Source organism: Varroa destructor, unplaced genomic scaffold, assembly GCF_002443255.2.
Source record: "Varroa destructor unplaced genomic scaffold, Vdes_3.0 BEIS01000001.1, whole genome shotgun sequence".
Classification (NCBI taxonomy): domain Eukaryota; kingdom Metazoa; phylum Arthropoda; class Arachnida; order Mesostigmata; family Varroidae; genus Varroa; species Varroa destructor.
Window position 1 is genome coordinate 54,288,553 of NW_019211454.1, and position 25,254 is coordinate 54,313,806.

Below are 25,254 nucleotides of genomic sequence, written 5' to 3' on the forward strand. Positions count from 1 at the left end.
CCATCGATTAGTTTGACGTAGTAATGTAATGTATTCTATCTGGCTACTGGCATCCACAGTGCACAGATTACGGCAGCGGGCTTATTTAATTTGTGACCGTATCGTTGCGTCAAACGCAATTAATACCTTGCCTGTGGTAAAGGCTGCACGAGAAAGATATCCACTGAAAAAGAAAAGCCGATTTTTCAACCAAAGTCATTGCAAATAAACTACGATTCGTCGGTTTATAGAGACGTCCAAGCTATGTGCGTTCTCGAGTACTCACTTTTATGAAAGATAAAAAAAAAACATTAGAAACATGTTCGAGACAGCTTACTTCACAGTTTAGGTACTGAGTAGTAAAAATGCTATATAAAATCGAACCCTCCAGGAACGGGTGATAAGCTGCAGCTGAATTGTGTAGCCCAGGGTTAGCTGGAAGTTTTATTATTTATTATACAATAACACGCCAACGCGCCGTGTTTCTGTCCGAAACAGTAGAGCCATTTACGTATGGTACAAACAATCATTGAGTCACATCCGGGAGAAATTCTGAGCATACAGATGCATGCAGATCAGAATTGCAAGATCTAACTTTTCGATCAGCCCACACACACGTGAATTCGACTTCCATTAGCTTACCAATCACTTAGTCGCCGTCGGTCATTGTGCAAGTTTTTTTCTTGCATCATGGTTAGACAGCCTCTCTAGCTGCCAGTTAATTTTCCCTGACCCTTAAGGAGGCTGTACAAAAGACAAGTCACCCAATTGGCCAATGTAAGCCGGAATGATCTTCTGAGCATCTTACTTTGAACCGGATTTTAGTGTTGGTTGAGCTATCCATTACAGCTACTGCTATCGCTTTTAGTTGGTGTGTATCGTGTATCGAAGCAGATGGCGTTGATTTTGACCCTCTGACGTCCCACAGCTCCATTGGACAGCGTTTACGATACTGCGGCTTCTTGTTCCGCCGGCCACTCCACAATAACTCGCAGTAAAATTGTGGGAGTCGTGCAGCATGCAATAGACTGAGACGCATGCCATACAATCATACGCAGCGTCCAATACGATAGGAATCATAGCCATCATGTTCTGTGGCTTGTATCCCATTTGCATGTCTGCGTGCACAGCACGTCTACACCCATCTTTTCTGCCGCCGGTGATCATTCATTGAACCTATGTGTTTCACGTTATGCATCCCGGGTTTCACTAGAGAGAACAATTTGCTCATTCGTTAATTCTCATTGTGAAGTTATCCCATTCAATTAGTGGGTCAATCTGGAAATAAAGGCCGAGCGTAAACGCAGCCGTCCATAGAACCACGCAAATTCAACGCATAGTATAATAGTACTTCGTTGTCGCCATGCTGGTTTAATTGCAATAGAAGATACTGTATCAGCACAAGCGAATTTGGCCGATGTATGTAACCAATCGTACAACACAGAAAAAGCAAGTACAACTTCATAACTTTTACTAGTACTAAATTATAATGCGGCCCTTTATAAAAAGGGCCACATAATAATGAAGTTAGATAGCGAATACTACTATAAACTATCAATGACATAGGTCAAAATAAGTGGGCTCATCCAACTCCACAAATAAGTATGGGCTCCAGATACAAAAGACACATGATTCAGCATCCGTTCGAGGATACCAGTACGGCTGCAGCCTATAAAAAAGAGTTAGTTATCTGATAACGTTACGTTGTATGCCATAACAAATAGTCTGTATTGATTCTGTCTGTGGCTTGTCTTGCGAGAGCACGCAGCGTATGGCGTACGTTTGAGCGTATATACCGTACTTCTTCGATACCCCCCTCATCAATCTCATTCTTATGCCAAGCTGAAAGTCAGCCAAATCAAGCTACCAAGTACATTTGTTTCGATCCACGACTTGTATCTCACTGTGTGCCTTCTCCTCTTATCGTATTTAGTAGGAGGCTTCGCAGACACAAAGAGTAATCCCGCAACTGGGAGCAAAAGCGACCTTTACTGGCGAGAATCGACGCGCTCCTCAAGACGTCTTTCTGTTTTGCGTCCAAACATTGTACAAATATCACGTTTATGAAATGCTTCGTTGGCTACCTTGTCAGTTCTTTCACGTAGATATCTCAAAGTCTTCGATAGGTCTTAACGTATGATTAATTTTTGCTTTTTAAGTGCCACGACAGAGTAGTTAGCTATCTTTTTGCGCATTATTTACTGGGCTGTCGTTGTTTTTCGGGTCGAACCTTCAGAAAGATGCGGCTGTCTGCTAACTTTTAAAATATGACCCACCACTAATGTCGCAAGAAAGAAATTTTCCTCTGTTTTCAAATTATGATTAAAACATTTTCAAGGCAGGGTCTGTCAAAAAGATTAAGCGTCGTCTACAAATTTACCCAGCACTTTTGTATCTGTGTATACATATCTGCCTGTATCTTTTTTTTTGCATATTAATGTATAAGCGGCAACAACTTTTAGCATTTATTTGTATTGTTATTATTTGTGTTCTTGCGTTTCGAGTGAGGTCCCATAATCACTGACTTCAACAGACCAAAAAGTAGTAAAGAATAAAAAGTCATTTCCTATTTTGTCTCTATTCGTTAAAGCTACTCCCATCTTGTTCCGTTCGGTCCGTGCTTTCTACATTCTTCAGCCGATCTCTAAACTAAGCCGCTAATCAGCCTCTGTGGCCTTCGTAATCTAATTTTTTTTTGTCACTTCTCAGTATTGCGGTGTTTTCCAGATCTGTTAGAAGGACATTCGTGTTTAGCACGCATAGGTACATAGAAGAACCTGTCGAAACTAAACACTCCGGAACGAACCGCAAGAACGGTGTTGGGTTCGAAAAAGTCCGATGAGCCAGATTTCGCTTCTGATACTTTATCCCTGGTCCGACTATTTGTTGATATTGAAATTCGAGAGGTTCCAGGAAGGTTGAAAAGAAACGGAAGCGTATGCTTTGAGAACTACACATGGCCGCATTTCAAGACCTTCTAAACAATTGGTTACTGTTAAAAGCTATACGCGATAGATCATGAACGGAATTCCCTGTTGGGGAGGGGGGTTAAAAGGTTGTCTGCTCTGATCAATGGGTTCCATATAGTACTCAAACAAACCCGACATGAGGGGGAATTTCGTTGGTACGTACCTATGGGCTAGCAAATAATAATAATAGCATTAGACAGCGCGATTTTTCGGGTAGGTAAATAGTTCGGAGCTTCCCAATTGGCAAAAGAAATACGATTATGTGCAACAGGGTATAACGGTCCATTTAAATGACAAGGTTGTCCGATGAAGTAAATTTGAAATTACAGGACGGTCATATAGCTAGTTGCCTTCATTTCCACAAGTACTAGATGAAGCTCTACCGATAATGTGATTATGTTGGAGACCACAGAATTTATCGCATCAACGTCAATTTGAGGTTTGCGCGGAAAAATAAGCTGAACACAATTACGTTCAACCCTGAAATGTCCAATAGCTTTTTTCGTAAACGTCGTCTTCTCAGGATTCGGTTCCTAGCTTTTGTGTCATCAAAGTAAAAGCAATTTTGGCTGGGCTCAGAATTTTCTAATCCATTATCCATACATGCTTATTACACGTTATATGTGCAACAAATAAAGATGACGACGGAAACTACTGCCTTGAACATTTTTCATTGCTTACAGAAGTCGGCTTCGGATGCTAGCCAGCACGAAAAAAAAAAGTACTTCGGCGGAATTTCTACTTGGTTGAGTACGAAGTCGGACTCGTCACACACAACGTGGCCTGCCATTGGTAGTTGGTAATTCCGCCAGGATTTCCATAATACCTAGTGTTCAAAAGAATTTACTATCTGCAAATATATCTTTGTAATCATAGTACATGAATGTATAAATCGTATAATATAGTCCTCACAGCATACGAGAGATTGATATTATAAATTATCCGTTTTTATATCTAAAATATAGAAGCTCCAGATAAGTCTTATGCGTGGTTTTTCTTCTTTTACAAATAAATAAGGCATTAGTTAGCGTAGCTCATCGTTTTGGCCGGACCGTCACTATATGAAGCAGGTCGTTCATGACATTTGGCCGTCCAGACCGTATACGTAGACTGCCCGTGCAGAGTTGGCTCTACGTTGCTTGCTCCTGCAATGCACGTATCTATTTACGTATCTCTGCCTCTGACTGCGGTAAATAAAGACGTGGAGGCTGTCGAGTGCTAAACATCACTCGTGTCAGGATCACCCACTAAGCGTCCGTTGTTCCAGCGGTAACAACTACCTTGCTAGTTAGGACGAAAAAGACAAAACACAGAGAGCTCGAGATTTCGTTAACAGCGATAACACGACGCGTCGACGCTCTTTGGCGAGCGACCATTTGATCGCTGCAGTCGTACAATGTCCTGGTGGCGGCCAACGGATAGTGATGCCGGCCTGCCGCGACCACGGAATACACCGGCGATGTGTCTATGGAGTCTCTAAAATATTTACAATAGCAATGGCTGACAATCTGAACGATTAACGCACGCCCACAGAGAGACAAAGCAACGAAGCGACAACAATGGCATCCATATTGCCAAAACAAAACATTGGCTGGAACAAAGAGTGTACCGACTTGAATATAGAATGTCTCATATTGCCGAGCCAATAACAACAGCAGTGAAGTCGTACAATGAAGTAAGAAGCCAGGCTATTTCCCTTCTGTACTTTCACTCAGCGTTATCGGTGTTCTACTGCGCGATTCCACTATCGATGAGCTCAACACTGAGAGATTTCGATCGACACCTGATTCCCGCAGTGGTCATCGGTGGATTGATTTAATTTCAATTCTTTAATAAGGACGGCAGTAGCCACTGGAGATGGTAGATAAATTTCTGCAACTACGCGCGGTTTGTGATGCCGGCAGGTAGCAGCAAGCTCATAGCCATTTGTACACGGCCTTATAGAAGCCATACGAAGCGTTGAAGGTCACTAATTTTGATAATGATATGAACGCGATGCAATACGAAGCAGACGCGATAAATGAGACGGAAAAAGATCTAACATGTCCTCGATTTCAAGCGACTGTGACGATATTTTTACGAGGAATTGCAGTTATAAAATTTGTTTTGATAGATACCACATGCTGGTTTCGGTCTACGCAAAATGCCTGGTCAAAGTATAAGAATTTGATACAAATTCTACGAACGATGCCAATAGTCAAAATTTGCCGGAGGAGTTCTTCTCAGGTAGGCCATAACAGTAGATATCTACATTTGATGACGTCGTAGGCTTGCAGTGATTTACCCTGCCACTTCATTACGCTATTCGAAAATAAACGCATAAATTAACGGTGTGCTTTACAGAATATGACAGCAACAATGTTATCACGATTCTGCACTGTGGGTCTGTGGCAACATAAATATACCTAGCGTGTGATGTTGTCGATCATAGAGATATATGTGGGTGTAAAGGGATCTACGTTGAAATTGGGGAGAATTTCGCCGTACCGGGCTAACGTTCGTTTGTTATTCATTGTACCAACTAAAAAACCAATAATAGTATTACGTTAGAATTGAACGAAGATTAGCTGCTGCCCAATCTTTCTGTGCTGCAATAAATCCAAATTAAAAACTTCGTTTTTTGCTTGAATTGGCCGTTTGCATTTTTCATGCAGTTTCCGAACGATCCGACGAAAACTTGCCCGTGGATCCTTAGTAGAGTTACATTGAAAAAGTTCTGCGTAACTTTATCGAAGTGACCCAAGAAACAATTTTTCAAACACCTGGGATCGTGATACAGGAATCCATGACCATTTTAAAAAGGAGGGTATCAATTGCCACTGGGGTCATCCAGAAATGTATCGTTGTTTTGCTCGGCACTTTTGAACCCATTAAGCTTTGAGCCCTCGCATTTGATTTTTCTTTTAATATTTTTATGTTACGCTTACTCCACTGAAATCGTTTGTGTGTGGCGTTTTTTCGTATGACGACACTATCAAATCAACACCTACCTACAATAAAAAGGTGCTTGCAGACTAAAAAAAAAGACAAATTCAGATAAACAGCTAGGAGTTCTAAATTGAAGCTACAATTGTGCTGAATGCTGACCATGTTTAATGGGCATGGCCGTAGCAATGAAGCTAGAGCATACACAAAAGATGTTGTTCCAATATCAGTTATATACAAAAACAAAAGACTATATATATATATATATAAATTGGTTGATAGTGATCCAATCGCGGCACGCGAAATTAATATGATGTCATAATCAAGCGTCATCTGTAGTAAACTATGAATTCCAATTAATTTTCTATCGTTAACGTAGTCGTCTCAATGCCTACTTGATTACCCGGATAACAGCATAGGAACGATTTTTTAAACGTTTCTATTTTAACGGCGCGCTATATCTCCTGGCGGTGTAGCATAAAATAACTAACATTAAATATTATCGGTTCACGTCCACTTTTTTTTTTTCGTTACCACGAGGCTTCTAAGTTTTACTTTTCGAACAAACCTAATAAATTGTATATTTCATAGAGAAAATCAACGGAGGAAATCAACAATTACCTGACGTAAGACCAGCGTAGTTTAAGCTGTAATGTATTATATATTGGTTAGGTCCGGCGTTAACGGCGATCATGTAGAAATGACTCTCTAGTGATTTTGCTAAAATCTTTTTGTACACGTGGATCTGTTTTCTAATGCACTATTCCAATGACTGTAATAACATGTGTTAGATGGATACCTTAAAATTGACAAGATGCAATAAGGGCGACGGCATAAAGCTGCGACACGGCGGATTGAAATAACAATTCGTGACGGAACGCTTAGTTCATTCGCCGCCTCTACAAACTTACTGACTTCGTTCATGGATCTATTTGTCTATTAGTAACACTTCATTTATCTGCTCCAGCTCTGGTGATGGTGTCGTTCTGGTTCTGCCTACACATCGGCGCCTCACCTTTCTCATAGCTGAAGTGACCGTCATTTTTTGCCTTCTTCCAGGGCACCTGAGCCTTCAAATATGATCCGTGTATTTGTAATCCCGTCGCCAGGATCGGTAACCTTTCTTTCGGCTTCCGATTGCACAAAGGCTAACACGCTTGCATGAAGCAATCACAGATTGCGGTGCATGTCTTTCGTCATTCCGATGTATCTCTCTCAACGTATTATTAAGCAGCAGTAGCAGCGGCAGATGTGGCGTCCAGCGGTAGATCCAAGCACATCTAACACTGTTAGAGCTAAACTATTGGCTTTCACAGAACGAACGCAAGCACAAACTTCTCCGATCAATTCATGATTGTAGTAATCGATACGATCAAACAAGGGGCTACGATAATTAGTACAACAACAGTACGTAAACAGCGGTAAACATGAATAGATCATACAACTATCGATAAAAAAAATATAGTGCACCCAGAGTCAACGCAGTACTATGCCCCTGTTTCAGAACCTGGATGAGGTTCGGATGAACCACCGACGATTATCACCAACATCGATAACAGCAGCCCCATAAGTGCTAGTGCTTCTGCTCGATTTCGTCCCTTCCGCAGTATCTGTCCAGTTTCGTCAACAAACACCAGCGCGGGCAAATGCAAAAAGGTGATGGCGACAACAGCTGTTCACACTCGGCCACGAGCCGAAATCGCTCCTTACAGTCGTGGCTGGTGAATGTGATCCCAAGTATTGCAAGATCGAAGTACCAAAGAAAAAGAAAAACGAAGAGGCCATAATCCGGTCACTGCCTCCGACGGTGGAACGACTATTGCGCCTGAATCGACAGAGGGCCAGAGAAGCCAGTAAGTACACTGGGGCAACACGACTGACTAAAGCTGATTGGACATCGGCGTATTCCAAGTGCAAGCAACAGCCAATGCGACAGAAGCTGCATATGTATTAACCAGTCTCCTAGTACCAAGAGGGAGATCGTTGTTGTTTTCTTTGGAAAGAGCAGAACACCAACAGTTCGGCCAGAACGCCTGTCTCGAACGAATGCCCCCAACGACTCCGCAGCTCGACACAGAAAACAAGTTCAGACGCAAGGAGACAGAAAAGAGGACTACTGCATCATGCTAGCGTCCATTGGCTAGTCCGGGTCTGATCGATCCTCATTAGTCGAACAATGGAAAGGTACGGCGTTGCGGAAATACCTCAAGTGCGTTACCGAAATTACGACAATATCAGTGCAGAAGCAGGCGTGACCGCGTTCACGGCCCGGCCACTATCGCCAACAGTTGAAGCTGTTTTTTTTTTGTGCAGAAACTAGGTGCCGTATGTGCCGTATCGAAATAAGCGGTACGTCGTGTATTCAAAACCGTGGAAATTTTGCTAAGTTATTGGGTGTCACTGCTTTTCTGAGGGGCAAAGAGGGCGCCCTAGCAGATAAGCGCTAGCAATGCCAAAACGCCCTCAGCGAAAATGTCGTTTGGGTTTGTGGACCACAAATGGGCCGGATATAACATCGTATCATAGCGATGTACTGGTGGTGCGCTGTGGCTGCACCGGTCCCGGGGTGATGTCTATGCTGGTGGTAAATTCTTTGGATTGAGCACTAAGCATCAAAATGCAGCCACAAGCTACAGATGTACTGTGTGGCTGCCTTCACGAGGCACATGAATATGAATGGCGCGTGTACGACAAGCATTTTGGTTTCATCGGCGGCCTACCATGCGACCAGACCGTTGCGAAAACATCACAGTTTACGCACGTCAAATACGTTTAAATACACGCAGAGCGCTGGCGCTAGGGGTCGCGCAACTAGTACCGCCATGATGATACCAGCCTAAATTGCTGATCAGCAGGAATCGCTCTTGCAAAAGCTGGCACATTCATCTGAATAGAAGCCGTCGATTCTGGTCTAGAACCTCATGCTCGAGAAAAGTTTATCGCTCTGAAAGCGTTCCAATGGAATACGGTTCTGCAATGAATGAGCGAGTAGTCGAAGCATAACTTTCCATTACAGGTGAGACGCCTCAGTAGTGCCTCATAAACGCATCTGTTAATAGTTATATACAATTATGACATTCTACCCCGTTCTGTTTACTTTACTGGATAAGATAGAATACAATATGTACCTGTTTGTTTTGACAGCAAAAAAAAAAATAGCCTCCATAGTTAACTCTCAGCTGCCGCTCTGCGACAGGCCTAGATAGCCGTTGTTTTGATAGCAAGAACAGTCCTGTTTTCAGCCGGCCCAAACAGCGTTAACTGTTCAATGGCTGTTAACTGTTGTCTGTGTAAACAGGGTCCGTGTCGCTTGATCGGAACCGTCCCACACAGGCACGATCGTCTGTCAACGAGACTCGATCTGTTATTCTGATTGATATTAATAACATAATAAAAAATCAGAGATCGCTGACTAGAAACAGAACTAATAGAAAAAGCAAGTAGGACCTCTCGCGACGTAATGCGATGCTGTTGCAATAACTGTGAAGGCAGACGCAACTGGCGATCGAATGATGTCAATGATATTAACAGGCGGACTCACAAACGGAACAGACTGCGTGCATTGATAGTGGTAATGATAATAATAACAGCATAAAGGTCTCTACAGCCGTATTGGTGAGCTCTCTTGTTTTTTGTATTGTTTCGCTCAAAATATATCGCATAGCATCTTGGTATATAACGGTTGCACGTTCCATATGTGCATTCATAGACGACACCCCAATGCACTGACGATCTGTGCTGATATTTATTGACCAGGTCTTCTGGGATCTACACGTATATGTCGGCGGTAATGCTTGGATTATGGAGTGCCCTAAACTTTGCGACAAATTCTCGCGCACCCTGCCAATTCGAAATGAGCTGTGACTCTTACGTCATGTCGAACTCTTGCCATGACAATCTGCGCCCTATCCAAATCGCATTGTTAGTGGTTCGTTCGTGTTTCAACTCTTGTTTGTAATCCGTTTCACACATGGCATGAACGCAACGGTTCCACGTTGGCAACCCGACGCCATACTGGCAATGAGCGATCTGAAAAACGCCACCTAGCGGAGAAGTTAGCTAAGCACGCCCTATGTTTGAGATGTTACCATCTCACCGCATGGTTGAACGGGCCCAAAAACAGCAGCAAATGTATAAACAACTATATTGAATTATGTGTTTAAACTCTCCGACGTAATCGCTGTTTGTCCATCAACACCTAAAATAAACGACATTCCTCACCATTGGGTTTTGTCGAATTCTTAACCCTTCTTTACTTATACCCCACATGGCGCTCATCGCATTGTCAAGTAGTCAATATCGACTTGATATATTGCCCCATTGACGCGTTCTGACTGAGACAGCACACAGCGAGATGCTGCAGCTGATGAAAAAAAGAGCTACCTGCTTTTGCTTCAATTCCCCGAAGTAAGACTCGACGTCGACGGCCCAGCTTGCCCTCATCCTTTGCTGGTTTCCCAACTGGCCGTTGAGCGAACCGCTGTTGGAAATAAACATTTGATTTCGTGTAAAATGTCGAAGAACGAAAAACAAATTCACGAACAGAACGAGAATCGTTTCGTTCACGAAAATCGCATTAAGATAGCTTTCGATCGAAAAAAAACAGTGGTTGTATATCTTATTTTTCCTTGCTCGTCCTGTCATTATCTTTGTGTGTTTTGTTACTGTGTTTTTGCTATTTCTTACGTTTTGTCATCATTTCGATTGCTGAAGACATCGCCGTCATCCTCACTATTATCATCGTGAACATAGAAAACATTTTCGGAAGGCAGACGAGGTATTGCTGATTCATAAATCCCTCTCAGTCAGACTTCAGCAGGAGAGTGACTCGGCTAGAGTTGTGACGTTCGGCGAACTCGGATTCTCCAGCCGCTGTCAGTTGCAGAAGTACTTGCGTCGTGAAACATGTCACACGACGAGAACAAGACGTTCCTAGCAATACACGATAATACTAATATTGGCATGCGTTTTTTTTAATCTGACACTCGTCACCTTCTGTCAGTGATCGTCGTCCATTAGAATTGTTCCATATGTATAGATTACAGGTATATAATGAAATCGCAAGAAGATACAGCGGAAAATTCCATCTTAATGCCATTTCACAAAATCTAACGAAAGGCTAGACTATTATGTTTAAGCACTGATCGTCTCTCTCGACTTTCTAATGATACCCGTAGTGCCCCCCAATTTGTCCTGATATTACAAGAGGCTCATCGATGTTCTATTCGTTTTAGATGACTGGAAAAGATCGCATGCCACTGCATCAATTTCTTAGCGATTTAAGAGAAATAGCTAAATACTTTAAGGTAATGATCGCTTTTTTGCGTAGGTCTACATTAAAAGTTGTCACTTTTTAATATTATAGCCGACATTTTTTTGCGTACGCAGTCCCTCCACGGCAGAAACTAGTTCATGAAACAAGTTAGCTGTGAATAACAACTTTACAGAATTTGTATAATTTTATTATTAGCCACAAAAAAAAGCAGAAAATTTCACGTTAAGAATCGCATCATCCTGTTTAATGCGACAGAACTCCAAGCCAGAATTGCACATTGTAAAGTGATTTTACATAGGACAACGATTGACAGCAATAACCAGGCAGTAGCCTATTCGAAATACTGAGCAACTACTCAATCAGTGTCTCCCATAATGAAGTCGCATAATGAACGAAATTGTCTCATTGAAAATTGTGTACACGTTTATGTTTAATTCTCGAACCTAAAATTTTAACTGGAACCAAACTTATTAGACAATTTCATGTTTTCGTTCCTATTGAAATTAAAGTAAATCCAGCCACTCAAAGGGACATTTACAACGGCATGATTCCACGGAACGTACGGGACGACCGTCGAATATATCATCATATATGTACTCAACTGAAAATTTCACACTGAGTTTCTATATATTGTTTTAACTATAGCCTAACGCATCGTCGTTTGGGTTTCTCACCAACTGCGCCAAGCCATCAAGCTAATGACAGGATCACCTAAACGCCTTATGGAGCACCTTATTTTAGGTTCGACTATGAGACACAATAATAATCTTACAGTAAAAAGGGCTTGCCAGAATGCTTTTTTCTGTATATATCATGGTATCATCTATGATGTACTCGGTGAATCTTTTATGAGCTTCGTTGTTTAGGCCAACGTAATTTTCGTTGCTGTTGATCGTAACAATGATCGCTGTACAGTGCTGAGTCGTAAACCCGATGGTTAACAAACGTTGTCACTACAGGTAGTGTATCTCTTCCATATGCAGATCAAGTACCGGTACGTTGCGTGCACCTCTTTAAGTTCGAGCATTGTCTGTTTATGAGTTACAGGGCTACCTAAGGCTCCTACCGCACTTGCCACCGATTCTTTGTAGCTCCACTAACGTTCCGTCTGTGTCCTCTTCATCATCCTCCTATAACTAACTAGTAATGTCCACGTGCTTTGAACATGTGCGTGCATGGACAGGGCATGATAATGGCGCCGGGGGCTCTTAACACAACCGCACAGAAGACGAAGCTTGATAGTACGTTCAATACTTGATGTGGTGAGAGTTGGTGACGAGGCCATTTCGATATTTCTACGCTGTTAGCCATCTTTAACTCAGCTGGTAGACACATCGAGACACCGGCCAGCACCTTTTTCGGTGGATCCTTTAGTAGCACCTGCAGTAGAACGACGTCGCACCGCCGTCGCCGTCACCGATACCAGGCTGGGCTGTATAACGGAAAAGCGACGAGTGTGAGAACCAAAAAAGAAAACAACGTAAATGACCCCCTCTACATCTAGTGTTCACGAAAGTTAGTTTCCTACCCTTCCCCCTCACCCCCCGTTTCATCCCTTCCCACATATATGCACCAGGATTCAGACCCACGCTCGAACTAAGACACCGTCGCACAGTCACAAGATATACACCTCTACACCTGATGAAGAAGGCACCTGTGCCCAACGAATGCAGATGCGATGGGTTGCTGGAGTAGGCAGGTAGGAAGGCAGACGAAGAGTACAGGTCTACTCGACATAGCCTAACAGAAACGGCAGAACGGGCCCGTAAAGAAACTGCACGATCTTCTTGGTGGTCGACGCTACCGGATGGCCGGCGTTGAAGAGAGTAGCAGTCCACTATTGTCGAAGTCCGGTTGGTCCCAGGCAACAAAACCGAAAAAATTTCGCTTTAGTCGTCAGATCAGCTAGATCGGACAGATCAACCGAACTGTCTCCGAAGTCACCACAACCGGCGGCGAGAGCTCCACCATCGGCGACGATTGGGACAATGAGGTCTGATCTATAACAACTTCTCCCGACGGAACGGTAGTTACTTTTCCGCCATACAATCGAGCAATTCTCAAAAGCTTTGAATGGCAGGAATTATTGTGTTGTCTGTGCACGAACAATGTGGCCATTCTTCAACTTAAAGACAATGAACTTGTTTCAACTGCTGATGCATCTACCATTCAATAAATCGTTCAATTAAATGCTAGAATACTATCCACCCACTACTCTTATCATCAGGAAGACTAGCACGAGTGGGTAGAGGGAAGCCAATTATGACACCATGCTCGTAGTTCGATTTCGACCGATAACAACAATAATGGCAATCGCTTACTATGATCAGGAGGGGCCTAATGAATCACATCGGTAACTGGCTATCGCTGACATGGGTAAAGAAAATTTCAAATAAATTGTAAAGTGCGTGTCCAAACAGTAGATCAATCTCATTCTTCGAATTAAAGTCGTTCAACGTAAAACGGACGCGTGTGCAAATCAAGGCCAAACCCCATGTGGGAACCAACAGGCACAGCAGCAATAGATACATAGTAATGAATGGTAGCAGATGGGTATATTTACGTGCTGTTAATGCATAGCAGCAGTGTAAATGCCGAATGTACCTATTAGAGATCAGTACTCCCCATTAAATTGTTATGCATATAAATATCCATCGCATCGTCGGAACTCGTGAGGCTTGTGCTGTGACAATATTAGTGCTGCTAAAGTAAATTACGACCTATGTACGATTGGGATCGGACATTGCCCCCTTAGAAGTTCCATTTTACAGGTATAAGGATAGCGGAACTTCCCGAGCTCGTTGTGCACTTTCTTTGTTACTCTCGGGCTATTGATTTTTTTCCGTTGCTGCTATAGTAGATGATGCTGTCTGCATTTCGGTCGCATTATCCGCCATATGTAATCCTGAAGCTTTGACATGATTGACCTCTATGCTTTTCTGCGACCAGCTTCAGTGGCTATGTCTGTCAGTAGCCGTTCCTAGCCGACTACGCAGAACACGCTCTAACGCAGTGACTTGAAGAAAGCGTTTTTCTCATCATCTTGCCATCTTCTCAATTTTCATGCCCACCAATTTCAACCTTGTGTTGTTCAGCCCATTGGTCTCTGCTGCCATGTTCTTGTGTTGTGCGTGCGCTCCCGGGAACCTAGGGAGGGCCACCGAAAAGCAATTTTACTCCAAGAACATCAACGACGTAAACTGAGGAGACCAGAGAAGGCAGTGGGGGCAAATCTAGACGAGATAATACACAGAATCACAGAAATATGACTACCAATGGTAGCGACTTCAACATCGGCAGACGCCTAACAGTCATCTAGCAGGAACAACCCCCCACGAAATTGCCCTTATCATAATTCTGCTGTACAGGCCAAAATCGCGAAAACAATAGATACACAACGGTACTGGACAAGGGAACAGCATAGACTTATCGCTATGACGTACTTGACAAGTCATAAATCCATGCGAATCAAATAAGCCCTGTGCATTTATAGGAAGACGAGATGGATGTTGGACAAGACTGCGAAGATGAAAACAGCGCCAACATTGTTTGCAGTACTGCGATTGGGGCAAAGACGCGTTTAACAAGTTTTTTCTTAAATTAATTAATCCGGCATTATCACTTATGCCAACAAGTTCCCAGAATCACCTATCTTATTTCTATTATTTGTTTACGCAAATTATGAAGGACCTGTCCTCCTCATTAGAGATCTAATTGGTGTGGGTCTTTCTAAACTTTAGGTCTTAAATCTTTCTAACAGGCCTGTGAAACGGCATGGCGACGACACAAGCAGTAATTAATCTTAATGATGCGTCATTGTGCCGACCGTTCATATCTTGTAATAATTTTAGGCAATGTTGAGATTGGAATTACCCTGCCAGAATGTTTATTAATTATCGTGACGACGCACTCAATGAGTTGTGCATTAGCGACCCGGACCACGCCGCTTATTTGCAAAAGGTAAAAAAAATGCAAACTAGAAATTCTGTTTTCTCGCTGTTACTACAATGATATAGGGCAATATTCGAGCGCAGCTCGCAACGGGTCACCCCAGTAGCAAGAGCGTCATTCTACAGGTAGCTACTGTGCGTCGTTCACGCAAAAGACGCGACAGGAAGACGCGGCTGGATCCAAAACCGTAGTGGACGATAACAGCAGCACACGCACACAAACGAAGGAGAATGGCCTTAGCAAAAGAAACAGCGACCATAGCGATTACAGTAGTAGCGGCAACAACAAAACGAGAGCGACGAGGTTATTGAGACGGCGAAGCGGCGACGCCAGCAGAAGCCAACGTCGATGCTATAACCTAGACCATGTTTGATTAGCTTTCTATCTGCCCGCCCGTTTGCTAGCTTGTTGCTTAGCTTCCCAGCAACGATTTTCTATTTTTCGTTATTTCTGCGACACAGGCCGAGGTCAGGTGAGACATTGAGTCACGCGGAGTTAGGTCACGAGCGATGCCGCCACAAACCGGCCCCGCTCATCCAGGTCCGCCAGCAGGCGCCGAAAAGCCGCTACAATCACCGCACAGACAGGAACAACTGAGCGCTGTGAAGGCCGCTGGGACCGAGTGAACCACAATGTCCGAAAATCACCACACAACTTCACGTTGAAATGGCATCGAAGGTTCGGCCTGAGCAGCGCCGAATCCTACTTTTACATTCCCCTTAGCTGTCGTTGTTATGGTCGTTGCTCAAGTTAAATCGCTCAGTAGCTTCTCAGATGAGGCGCCGTCGGCTCTCGGTCGCTACTCTCACAAACAGCTCGGACATGCGCCGCTTTTGGCGGATCAATCAGGAGGTCCCCTATTATTCCCTCTGCCTTAGTCCAGCCCCCTTCAACGCGCGTACACATACACACACACACACACACACACACACACACATATATATATATATATATAGTGTGATGGTCTCGCTGTTTCATTTAATTGCATACTTGTTTACTTCTACTCTGCCGCCGCCGGTACGGGGCGACACTCGTTATTCTCGCTACTCATTATTATTACCATTATTAAAAAAAGATAGATCCAAATTAAGCAAGTTAACAAAGATCGTGGCTTGCTACCTCTAACACGGTATCGCTATCATAAGAAAATTATCCGCTTGTCTCTCACTGATATCAGCCCCAATTAAGAAGCTGAATAAAAAGGAACAGTCAGAAAAAGGACGAAACAGTGCTTCTGTGTAACCTGACCATTTTGAGCGGGTACCACTTAACCCTGATTAGGTGAAGTGGTACCTGCTCAGGGGACACAGAAGAGTATAAACGAGCGCTGACAAAAGGCACGGTTCCTGCATTCGCATTATTCTATACTAACTGTTAAAGGAAGCTAGTGGCACCTTGAAGCATCTGCTGCCGTTGCTGTCAGATCCGTTCATGTTTATTTCGTTGAACTTTTATTTACCTGCATAAAATGTATTATCAGCAATAATCCTGTAGCATTTTCGTCTCCGTAATTGTTCACGGCAAACGAAAGTAGACACGGGTTCTTTGTTAAGCGATATGCGACCAAACATGACCTTTTTGGAAACGACCGATGCGATAGCAGCAGCAGCAGCGGCGGCAGAAATCGCTGCCCTGGTAACAGAATTGGACTAGATAATCGATTACTTGACTGTTTAGGATCGACCAAATAAATAGTATCTAGTGCAGATGACACTGTTGCTGGGGTTAGCTCGATCGCTGGACCGATCGTGACAACTCGACCCCAGTAGGGTTTCATTTTGGCGATGGCGAGCCCAGTTTGAGCACCATTAAGAACACTCTGCAGCATAACAGCTGCGCACTCGGTTAAAGTAATGGTGGGATCCACAAAGAACACGGCATATAAACAACTTCGGATCCCAACATCATATATACAGTACTCAATTGCAAAGTCTCGCTAATTAAAAGCGCACAGATCCTACAATGCCAATACTTCAGCTTCCTAGTGAATACTTTCTATGTTATTGGGTCGCTATTGTCTTCTTGGGAATTTTCCAGTGGGTTTAAAGAGTGGGTCGATGATGTTGACATTATCGGTCAAACGTCGTAGTTGTGTGTCTTTATAAAAGTTTACTTTTTACCACGAACCATAAACATACTCATTCTTCGTTGTTTTTCTTTTCTAATACATTTAGTTTTAATTGTATCGTACAGATTCTTATGAAATGAGCTAATTTATCCATCACACCAAACGTTACGGAACGCCTTGCATCATATAGTCTCTGGTAACTGTACGCTTTACCTTTACCTAGACGTAAAGCAGCGCCTCGTATATTTTCTCGTTATATTCGTGCTATTTTCTTGTTGCGTCTACATTTTTATTTCCCCTTTTATTAGCGGCTTGTCCTTCGAACCGATAGGTTCGGTATGACTGTCCGGCCGTATGAGTGCCATATGGCCAGCATAGTCCGAGAACCAGTACTGACAACAACAACAACAACGACACTACAGTCGTTTATAATCATGAACAAACAACGTACAATAGAGTCTGACGATCCCCGAGCATTAGGGAGCAGTTGAACGATGCCTTTCAAAGATAGTTGTCCTTTTTTACTCAGCGGAGCTCATAGTCAAAGCCCAAAAGCGGCACTGAAACTCGCTATATACATGAAGAGAAGCCGAATCATTTCGATATATTCGGAACGAAATCACCACAGAAACTGCCTTCACTGCAACCGACTCGTGCCCCTGTCATTAGCCCGCATAATGAGTATTGCGGCATCGTATGATATTGCTAAAGTTCTTTTAATTCTTGGAAGTGAAGATGGAGTTGAACGGAAAGAACGATACTGTCCAGCTGATCTGCCAGCTGAATTGTCAAATTTAAGCAACGAACTAAATATAATATCAAGTAAGAGTCGCAAGTAGAGTTCCATCGGCCTTGATCCTCTTGTGTTCCTGTTGTAGGAGCTCCCACTGTCATCGTAATCATCTCACTCGATTTTGCTGTGGTTTGACAGTTGGTCTATTGGCAATGCTGCGCCTCGATTCTCGATGCATCACTGCGTTTTCGTCATCTTTGACACTTCACGAATGTATGGTTTTGCTGTGCACAGCTCTGTTACATCGGCTTCACAGCGTAATAGATAGTCGACTTTCCGATGACAAAGTGACAGCTGCAGACCGGCCATCCGGCGGAGAAATACGGCTGCCCAGTCTGGGCTGTCATAGGTCTACTTGACAATAGCTCTGTTCCACGGCTATCTTAGGAAGGTGAATGATTAATGAGCTACATCAAAGAGAGGTTCGAGAAGGTGGAAAGGCGTGGGAAGATGGACGATGCACGGTAGTGTAGTTTGACTTCAATTCTGCTCTCTATTTCTTCCCCGTGACTTCAGTCACTTCTGAATGCTGTTGTTGACGTTGCAGTATGCCTAGGGGAATACCGAATCCTCTGCTTCGTAAACATGGCCAATCTAGACCCCGACAACAGAACGCTTGCGTTACAGATGCAGCAGAACAGTATCCGACGAAGCACGTATATATATCATAAGTGAAAAATACCGAGAGATAAAGTAGGGCGTGCAGAATGCAAGGCAGTACCACGGTTATCAGAGGCCTATATCTACTTACGTAGCTGTCATGTACACACGCGCACACATATATGGACACCTCTATTTAACGGAAAGGCTCGACAACTCGGGACTCGCCCAGTGCCCGTCCAATGGAGTCCTTTGGAAGTAGCTATAAAACCCATGGCTATCGAAGCAATACGACTACCGCCACCGAACTCTTGTTGGGAACACTGATCAGCAATTCTCATTGTTTTTCTTCGTCCCCATCGCCTTGAGCTGCTTCGTCCTCGATAGTGGTCACCAAATGCTGCTGCGGGTGTTTCCGCTACAAATGGCAAAATACAGTATTCCTAATTGACAGCAACAGCAGACGACAAAAAGGCAGTATCCGCGAGAAATACTATCAGGCCTTCAGGTCGACGGTAAATGAATAGCGACAGCGCCAAAAGAAACCTCAGCATCGGCAACCATACGTCGAAAATGTACCAGTGTGTACTTGACTTGATCAAGACCGCAAGCATATGACGACTATCCGCCTATAACACGGTGACCACTGCGACCACCATTATTGCTACGTCAACAGCACTAGATAGTAGGTACCGCTAGTGGTCCTCCGTAAGGTTCATTGTATTAGCACAGATAGACAGCCAGCCAGATTCATGCGCGCATCGATTGCCCCGTTGGCTGTCGTCGCCAGATATATTCGGGGACGCTGATAGAAAGCGAATTAGATTTAATTCTGAGAAGAATCAGGCCAGAAAAAGGATCAAAAACAGCAGCATAAGAACTATGCCAATGGACAAGTAACAACGTAATTACCCCATGGACTCAAGTGATTACGGGGTAGATAGGTAGACTCAGCGCAAATAAATAAACGCTTAGACACCGTAAACTAAGCCGGTCCTATTCTTTCTCGTATCGGCTTGGCAAACCACCAGTGATCAATCTTATCTGATTGGATCTGCTATCAAGCGATGGCCGATAGTAACACTGGAAGACGTAGGAAAGTAAGTGGTGCATCGCGCTCTTTCAGTAGTTCTAGTCTTTATCGTAATAATAGTTATACCGGCAATGATAGATAGCGAAACGCGCTTTCTTTTGTAGGTGACAGGCAAGAAAGTGCTGAATAGCAAGTAACTACAAATTATTAAAGCCTCATTAAGGCTTGCTCTGGCTCCGTCATCGCGTCTGTGAGCACCGGACAATACATATGCTGTTAAATTGAAATACAGAATTACAGTGGTTCGTCAGAAACAAACATGTTGGCCTTTCTATTGACTTGGTTTCATCGTGCTTGAAGCTTCGTGGCATCGTTATGTACGCCGCCACATACTGAACAAGTTCCTATTACCACAGCATAAGAATGCTCCTAATTCTCGATGACGCATCCCGATCAAACGTTCCTGCAACAGGACTACTTTAATCATATATTGATTGTTATAACATGCTAGCCTAGCATAGAATAATGGCCGGTACATTAACCTGAAGGCCACACATTATATTTCGCGAGAGAGATTATCGTCCACAAGCATTTTCGTAAGCGTAACAACCCAATCGAAATAATTAGCTTGCCAAAACTACTTGTGACTTCAGCTCGAAGCGCCGCTGCACGCAGACATGATTTCCATACGTGTGACTCACAAATAATTTTATTTATTCACACAGGTTATATGTTAAATATAGTTTCGTAGAGCTTTTAGATAGAGATCAGACGTAATCGACGACACTGACTGCGCTCATTCGTAGTAAAAAAAAACGCACATATGTTTGTGCATCTGTGTAAACTATGCAGCTGTGTGTCAGGAAAAAGGACCTGAACATGTCATAATCACGTTCAGGTCCTTTTTCCTGTTTGACCTGACGCTATCATATGTTCGCAGAGAGTATAATAGCAGTCAAGTGTCGGTACTACACTTTAATATAGGAGTAGAAAATCACTATTTATGAATACCCATCACCACTGGCTAGCAAGCGCATCTTACGATCGCGTCATTTGTTTTCCACCCAACCGATCCTTTTCGTTAAACGCTGCTTATTAAGTGTGCGTTAGCATAAAATATATTAAGGCGAAACACAGAACTACTGCAAACAAAAAGATTTAATCTTTAATCGACAGTTGAAAAAACGCTGCGTATGCGCACACTACGTCATCGACGTTATGATGATGGAGCTAGTGTCAATGACGTCCGTACTCCACCTTTTTGATTATTCTGAATCGAATCATGCAGATCAACACCGTGTCAACCATCCAAGATAGCCCACTGAGTTACTTCTGAGAATGCGTGTCCAATCTGCGACACAATCTGTACAACGAGTAAACAGATTGAAACCGCTTCTTTCAATCCACCTCCCACGCGACGTTCATCTCTACCGCCGTTCACCCTTACCAGGGTTAAAACCACAAGACCCAGTCTGGTAGCAGCAGGACTGAGTAGTATCGTACACGAATTTGTACGAGTTCTAGTTGTTTCGTTTGTCTCTATAAACACAGTAGCCTGGACTTCAACCGCTAACCGATGTCCCGTCGACTTCGTTGTTGGGGCTAGACGGTCAAAGACCGAAGGCGCTAGCTCGTTTAGGCACTTCACTTGTTCTCGACCTACACTAATTAGGAATGTTTAGCTTCGTGAAGTCGGGTTAAATCTCGCCAACATTTTTAAAGTGGCAGTTCATGTTTAAATTAATGTAGCATCCAGTATGATTGCTTCGCAAACCCCTGAATTTCGCCCACCCGATTGTCCTCGCTTGTTTCAGGGGCTCAAAGCATACCAGACAGCGATATGAGAGCTATGATAGGCCAGTCTAGCGCCTGTGTTACGATTTGCGGCTGAACCACAAGACGCTAGATCCCGCATACGATACCAAGAATCAAGTGGACTTGAGTCAGTACTCTGGTCAAGCTAGGTTAAATGTGTGAGGACAGTGGGGGCTAAGAATGACTCAAGGTTGTGATAGAGTGACCGAAACTGCGAACTGTGAAGAACAACAAACTGCTTTCTGTGTGATGGCGCGACTTGGTCAGAGACCGCTATCTTGTTTTTTTATCGTCTTCTTCGATTCGTTTCCCTCACATGGAGAAACGATAACGCTTTGGGTGCGTTTTCGGGTGTTGGCGTCACCCTCACGGGCGAACGATGTGCACGTGCATCTGGGTTGCCCCCTCGATGAAAATTAGATGATCCCCCTTTTGCATACTTCGTCTTAGCTGATACACCGCTGTATGTATAAGGAAAGCATACGTTCAAATCCGTGAGACAGATACAACTTCAATTGTTGCTGTCATCGTTATTGTTGTTGCCGCTGCTGTCTGTTGCTGGAGTGGCCGGTTTTTCTCAACGATAAGTTTTGATCATTCTGAGAATGAAGATCCAGTCAGTCATCTAAGGACCCAGCTAGCGAACGTCATCGAAGTAGCACCTCACCTCGTTGATGAACACGTACAGAAGACGTAATAATTTGAACGATTTAAAGGATCTCGACAGCGGTCCGGCTCATCGTATTTTTGAGCTTTGAAGCTTGCCGAATATCCAGAGGTAAGATATTAGTGGAGAAATGGAGTGAATTTTCGATTTCGTAAGGGCCGACGGTTCATCAACATCGGAAAGTTAGTTTTAGCTAAACTGTCCCTTTAATAAGTCCAAGCGAGTACTTCTGCTCTTTTTCCGGCATCATGAAGTTCTAAGCTCAAAAAACGTCGCTCATTCATTTAACCGACCTCTTCGATGCCTTCTACCGTTCAATACGCTGTGTTATTCGATAGTGACGTAAACGGTTTCCTCGTTTTCGAAAGGCGCCTTACCGGTCAGCACTAACACTGATCAGCAGCCAAACCAAAAACTTTTTAAGCTGAAACGTCAAGTATTTTCGTTTAGAATATACACAGCTACTTTAACGTATTTCAACCAGAACGTGATCTCTATGTACTACAGGCGCACAGTAGCGAAAAAGCTTGGGCAAGGGGCGCCATTGTCCCACAGTCTGTTGCCTTACGTAAATAGTTGGACAAAGCAACTCCTATTGTATGTATTTTTTCAACCAAGAACTCGTGGAGGAAGTGACTATTGATCTGCGATAGCCCGTTTCTTGCGAGTGGAGCTCCATCAACGATACTGGGTAAAACCGATGATGTGCACCAGAGCATCTAGGCCCAGGGCAGATATCCGAATAGCTGCGCAGCTGAGTGGACGCTCGAAACCACGGACATATCTATTGGAATGATTAAATGTCATTAATGAATAAACAAATAATTTACGGGGCATCTCTGACACTCTTTGATCTATTATTCGTACCACAGTGAGCTAACACCGTACGATAGGTGACAAAAGTTGAGATGTAAACATTTGCCTGAGGTACAAATGGGTAGTCTGATACGATACGAAAACTAAATACCCATCGACCATACGAATCAATTGAACGTTGAGTAATCTTTCCGTGATCCGAGCCAATCGGCCGTGCTAAAAAACACGATGATCGTTAAGGTCACAAATAACTATGCTTTCAAAATACATGATATATCAATAATAAATCGGCTCTATCACATTTCAGAAATAAGCCCCGACAACAGCACCGGTTGAAAACGAGACTTGCCCTCACGAAGAGCAATGACGACATGATGCTCCAGGCCAGCCGCTTACTCTCCCAACTTATTGTTGATTTGTCCTATTTCACGCAGGCACAATGAAAGGGTTTGATAGTTCCGTTGTCATGTGGAATTTGGGCATTAGCTTGGGGTTGCAAATTGGTTTCTAAGATTCCTGGTTAACTAGGCCCTGACGTGACTCAATGGAACTCGACGAAACATTGTTGTTGAATATCTGATTGTTTCTTTCATTTCGGATTGACCTAGAGCTAACTAACGTGCCCCAAAAGCGACAGACGTAGCTTCGCAGTGGCGTTAAACAAAATACAGCCGAGAGTGCTTTCTGCACTCGTACCCTGTCTTTTTTCCCGTCAGACATTACTTGGCTGGGAGCATTTACCTCTACCGGGTAACTCGCCCCCGCTGATATTATTGTTCGACTGGCTATCACCAATAATCGAGCTTAAAAAGCAGACAGTGCTGGCTTCATAACTTTAGAGCCCCGCGGTGAGCCTCAAATTGAACGATTTGCGCATCAGATAGGCGCGCCAGCCAGGACTCTGCGATGGCCAACGTGAGTTTGCAAAAATGGAATCTTGAACCGATAGGTAGAAATCGACCGTGACGACAACAACAACAGCCATTTTACATGACTACGTACATGCATTGCGTATCTAGCGCACTAAGATCCACGGTCGAGTGCATTAGTCATGTGGCGTTCCAATGTTACGGTTACGTGCTTATTGATGAGCCGACGAGTGGGCTCAAACGTTGGATTGGCTAGACGTCATCCCGACGTCCAGTCTGTAGATCTTCACTGGTCGATCTTTTTCCTGATCGCCTTAAGTTGTCAGATCAAACGAAATGAAACACATTAAGTCAATTAGTCGATCTGTGGGGGTATATCGGCTTTTTCCATCCAATGCTTCAGCTTTGCCCTGATCCCTGCCCCCTATCTGGCTCAGCGAAATGTATTGCTGCTTTTGCAGTGTCTTCGATACCGAGCTTGTATGCGTGCCGACGCCATCTGAGTCGAATCTGGCGTCTGCTTTGCAACCTATCTATGGGGTATATTCGACAATACAAATCGGAAAATGGAACAGGCCAAGGGGCTGGCAGAGCCAGGTCCGTTACCACCCGCATCAGACAGAATCAGGTCTCGAAAGCGATGCCAACCTTACAGTTCTGTACACGACAGCTGCAAATCAACAGTGCAGTAAGTGCTGGGGTGTAGGTCGTCACCGTCGAAGATGATTCTCATAGTCTGATAGTAATAATAATGTTTGTAATGGCATCAAGGGAAGCGACTGTTAAGTGGGATAGTTTATCGGTACATCGCTCGTTAGCCCGTCCGGTCAATGTCTAAATTTATTTCCTTCTGGGGTAACCAGAAGTAGGAGTCAGCAGATGATGTGACTGATGCCTGTTTGTAGCTATCACGGCCGCCGCTGTCGTTGATGCTTTGATATTAGGCAAAAAGGCGAGCTTTATGAAGGGCAACACGACGATTGGCAGCAGCCATGATAGCAACAAATAGGTAGAAAAGAGCAAGGGCCCCTTAATATTGTCATACCAATAGCATCTCAACAGCAAGAGCGGCTATAATAGAAACACCTCAGAGCCCAGTGATTCCCTACAACGGTATGGCCAAAGCGTCACCAGTATTACCAACGGCGGCATTCTGTGAGATACACAGGACATAGGCGAGTTTCGACGATTCGATTTCACCGCACAAATGCCGCGTACTGGACCACTGACTGCCACGAAAGAAAGAGACAACGCAAAAATGTGCGACAGTGTACGCAGTTCTGAGGTACATCTAGTGCTACTTCGAGCGGAATTCCCGCGGTGTTTGGTCCACGCGATATCTGAAAACGCAATGAGCAGGCCCCACGGATGGCAGTCTATTAGCGGACCGCTGCACATCCTCTGATCCTGATCACTTGGCCATCAGCGACACTCGGCCAATAAAGAAATAGTCACCGATAAAATATATGTATTCGCGATAGAGTACGTGCACAT

General features: G+C 43.8%; 1 protein-coding gene across 9 annotated transcripts in view; it reads right to left on the bottom strand.

Moving 5' to 3' along the window:
* The window catches only part of Rhp (GTP-Rho-binding protein rhophilin), a 150,463-nt gene that overhangs the window by 22,072 nt on the left and 103,137 nt on the right, over window positions 1-25,254 (bottom strand). The window contains exon 1 of one of the 9 annotated variants that reach the window (XM_022789256.2): window positions 6,889-7,084. The exons of the other annotated variants lie outside the window; for them this stretch is intronic. Coding sequence (XP_022644991.1) covers window positions 6,889-6,915 — 27 coding nt within the window. The 5' untranslated portion in view covers window positions 6,916-7,084. Of the gene's footprint in view, window positions 1-6,888; window positions 7,085-25,254 lie in introns of those variants that run through there. 9 annotated transcript variants of the gene reach the window in all.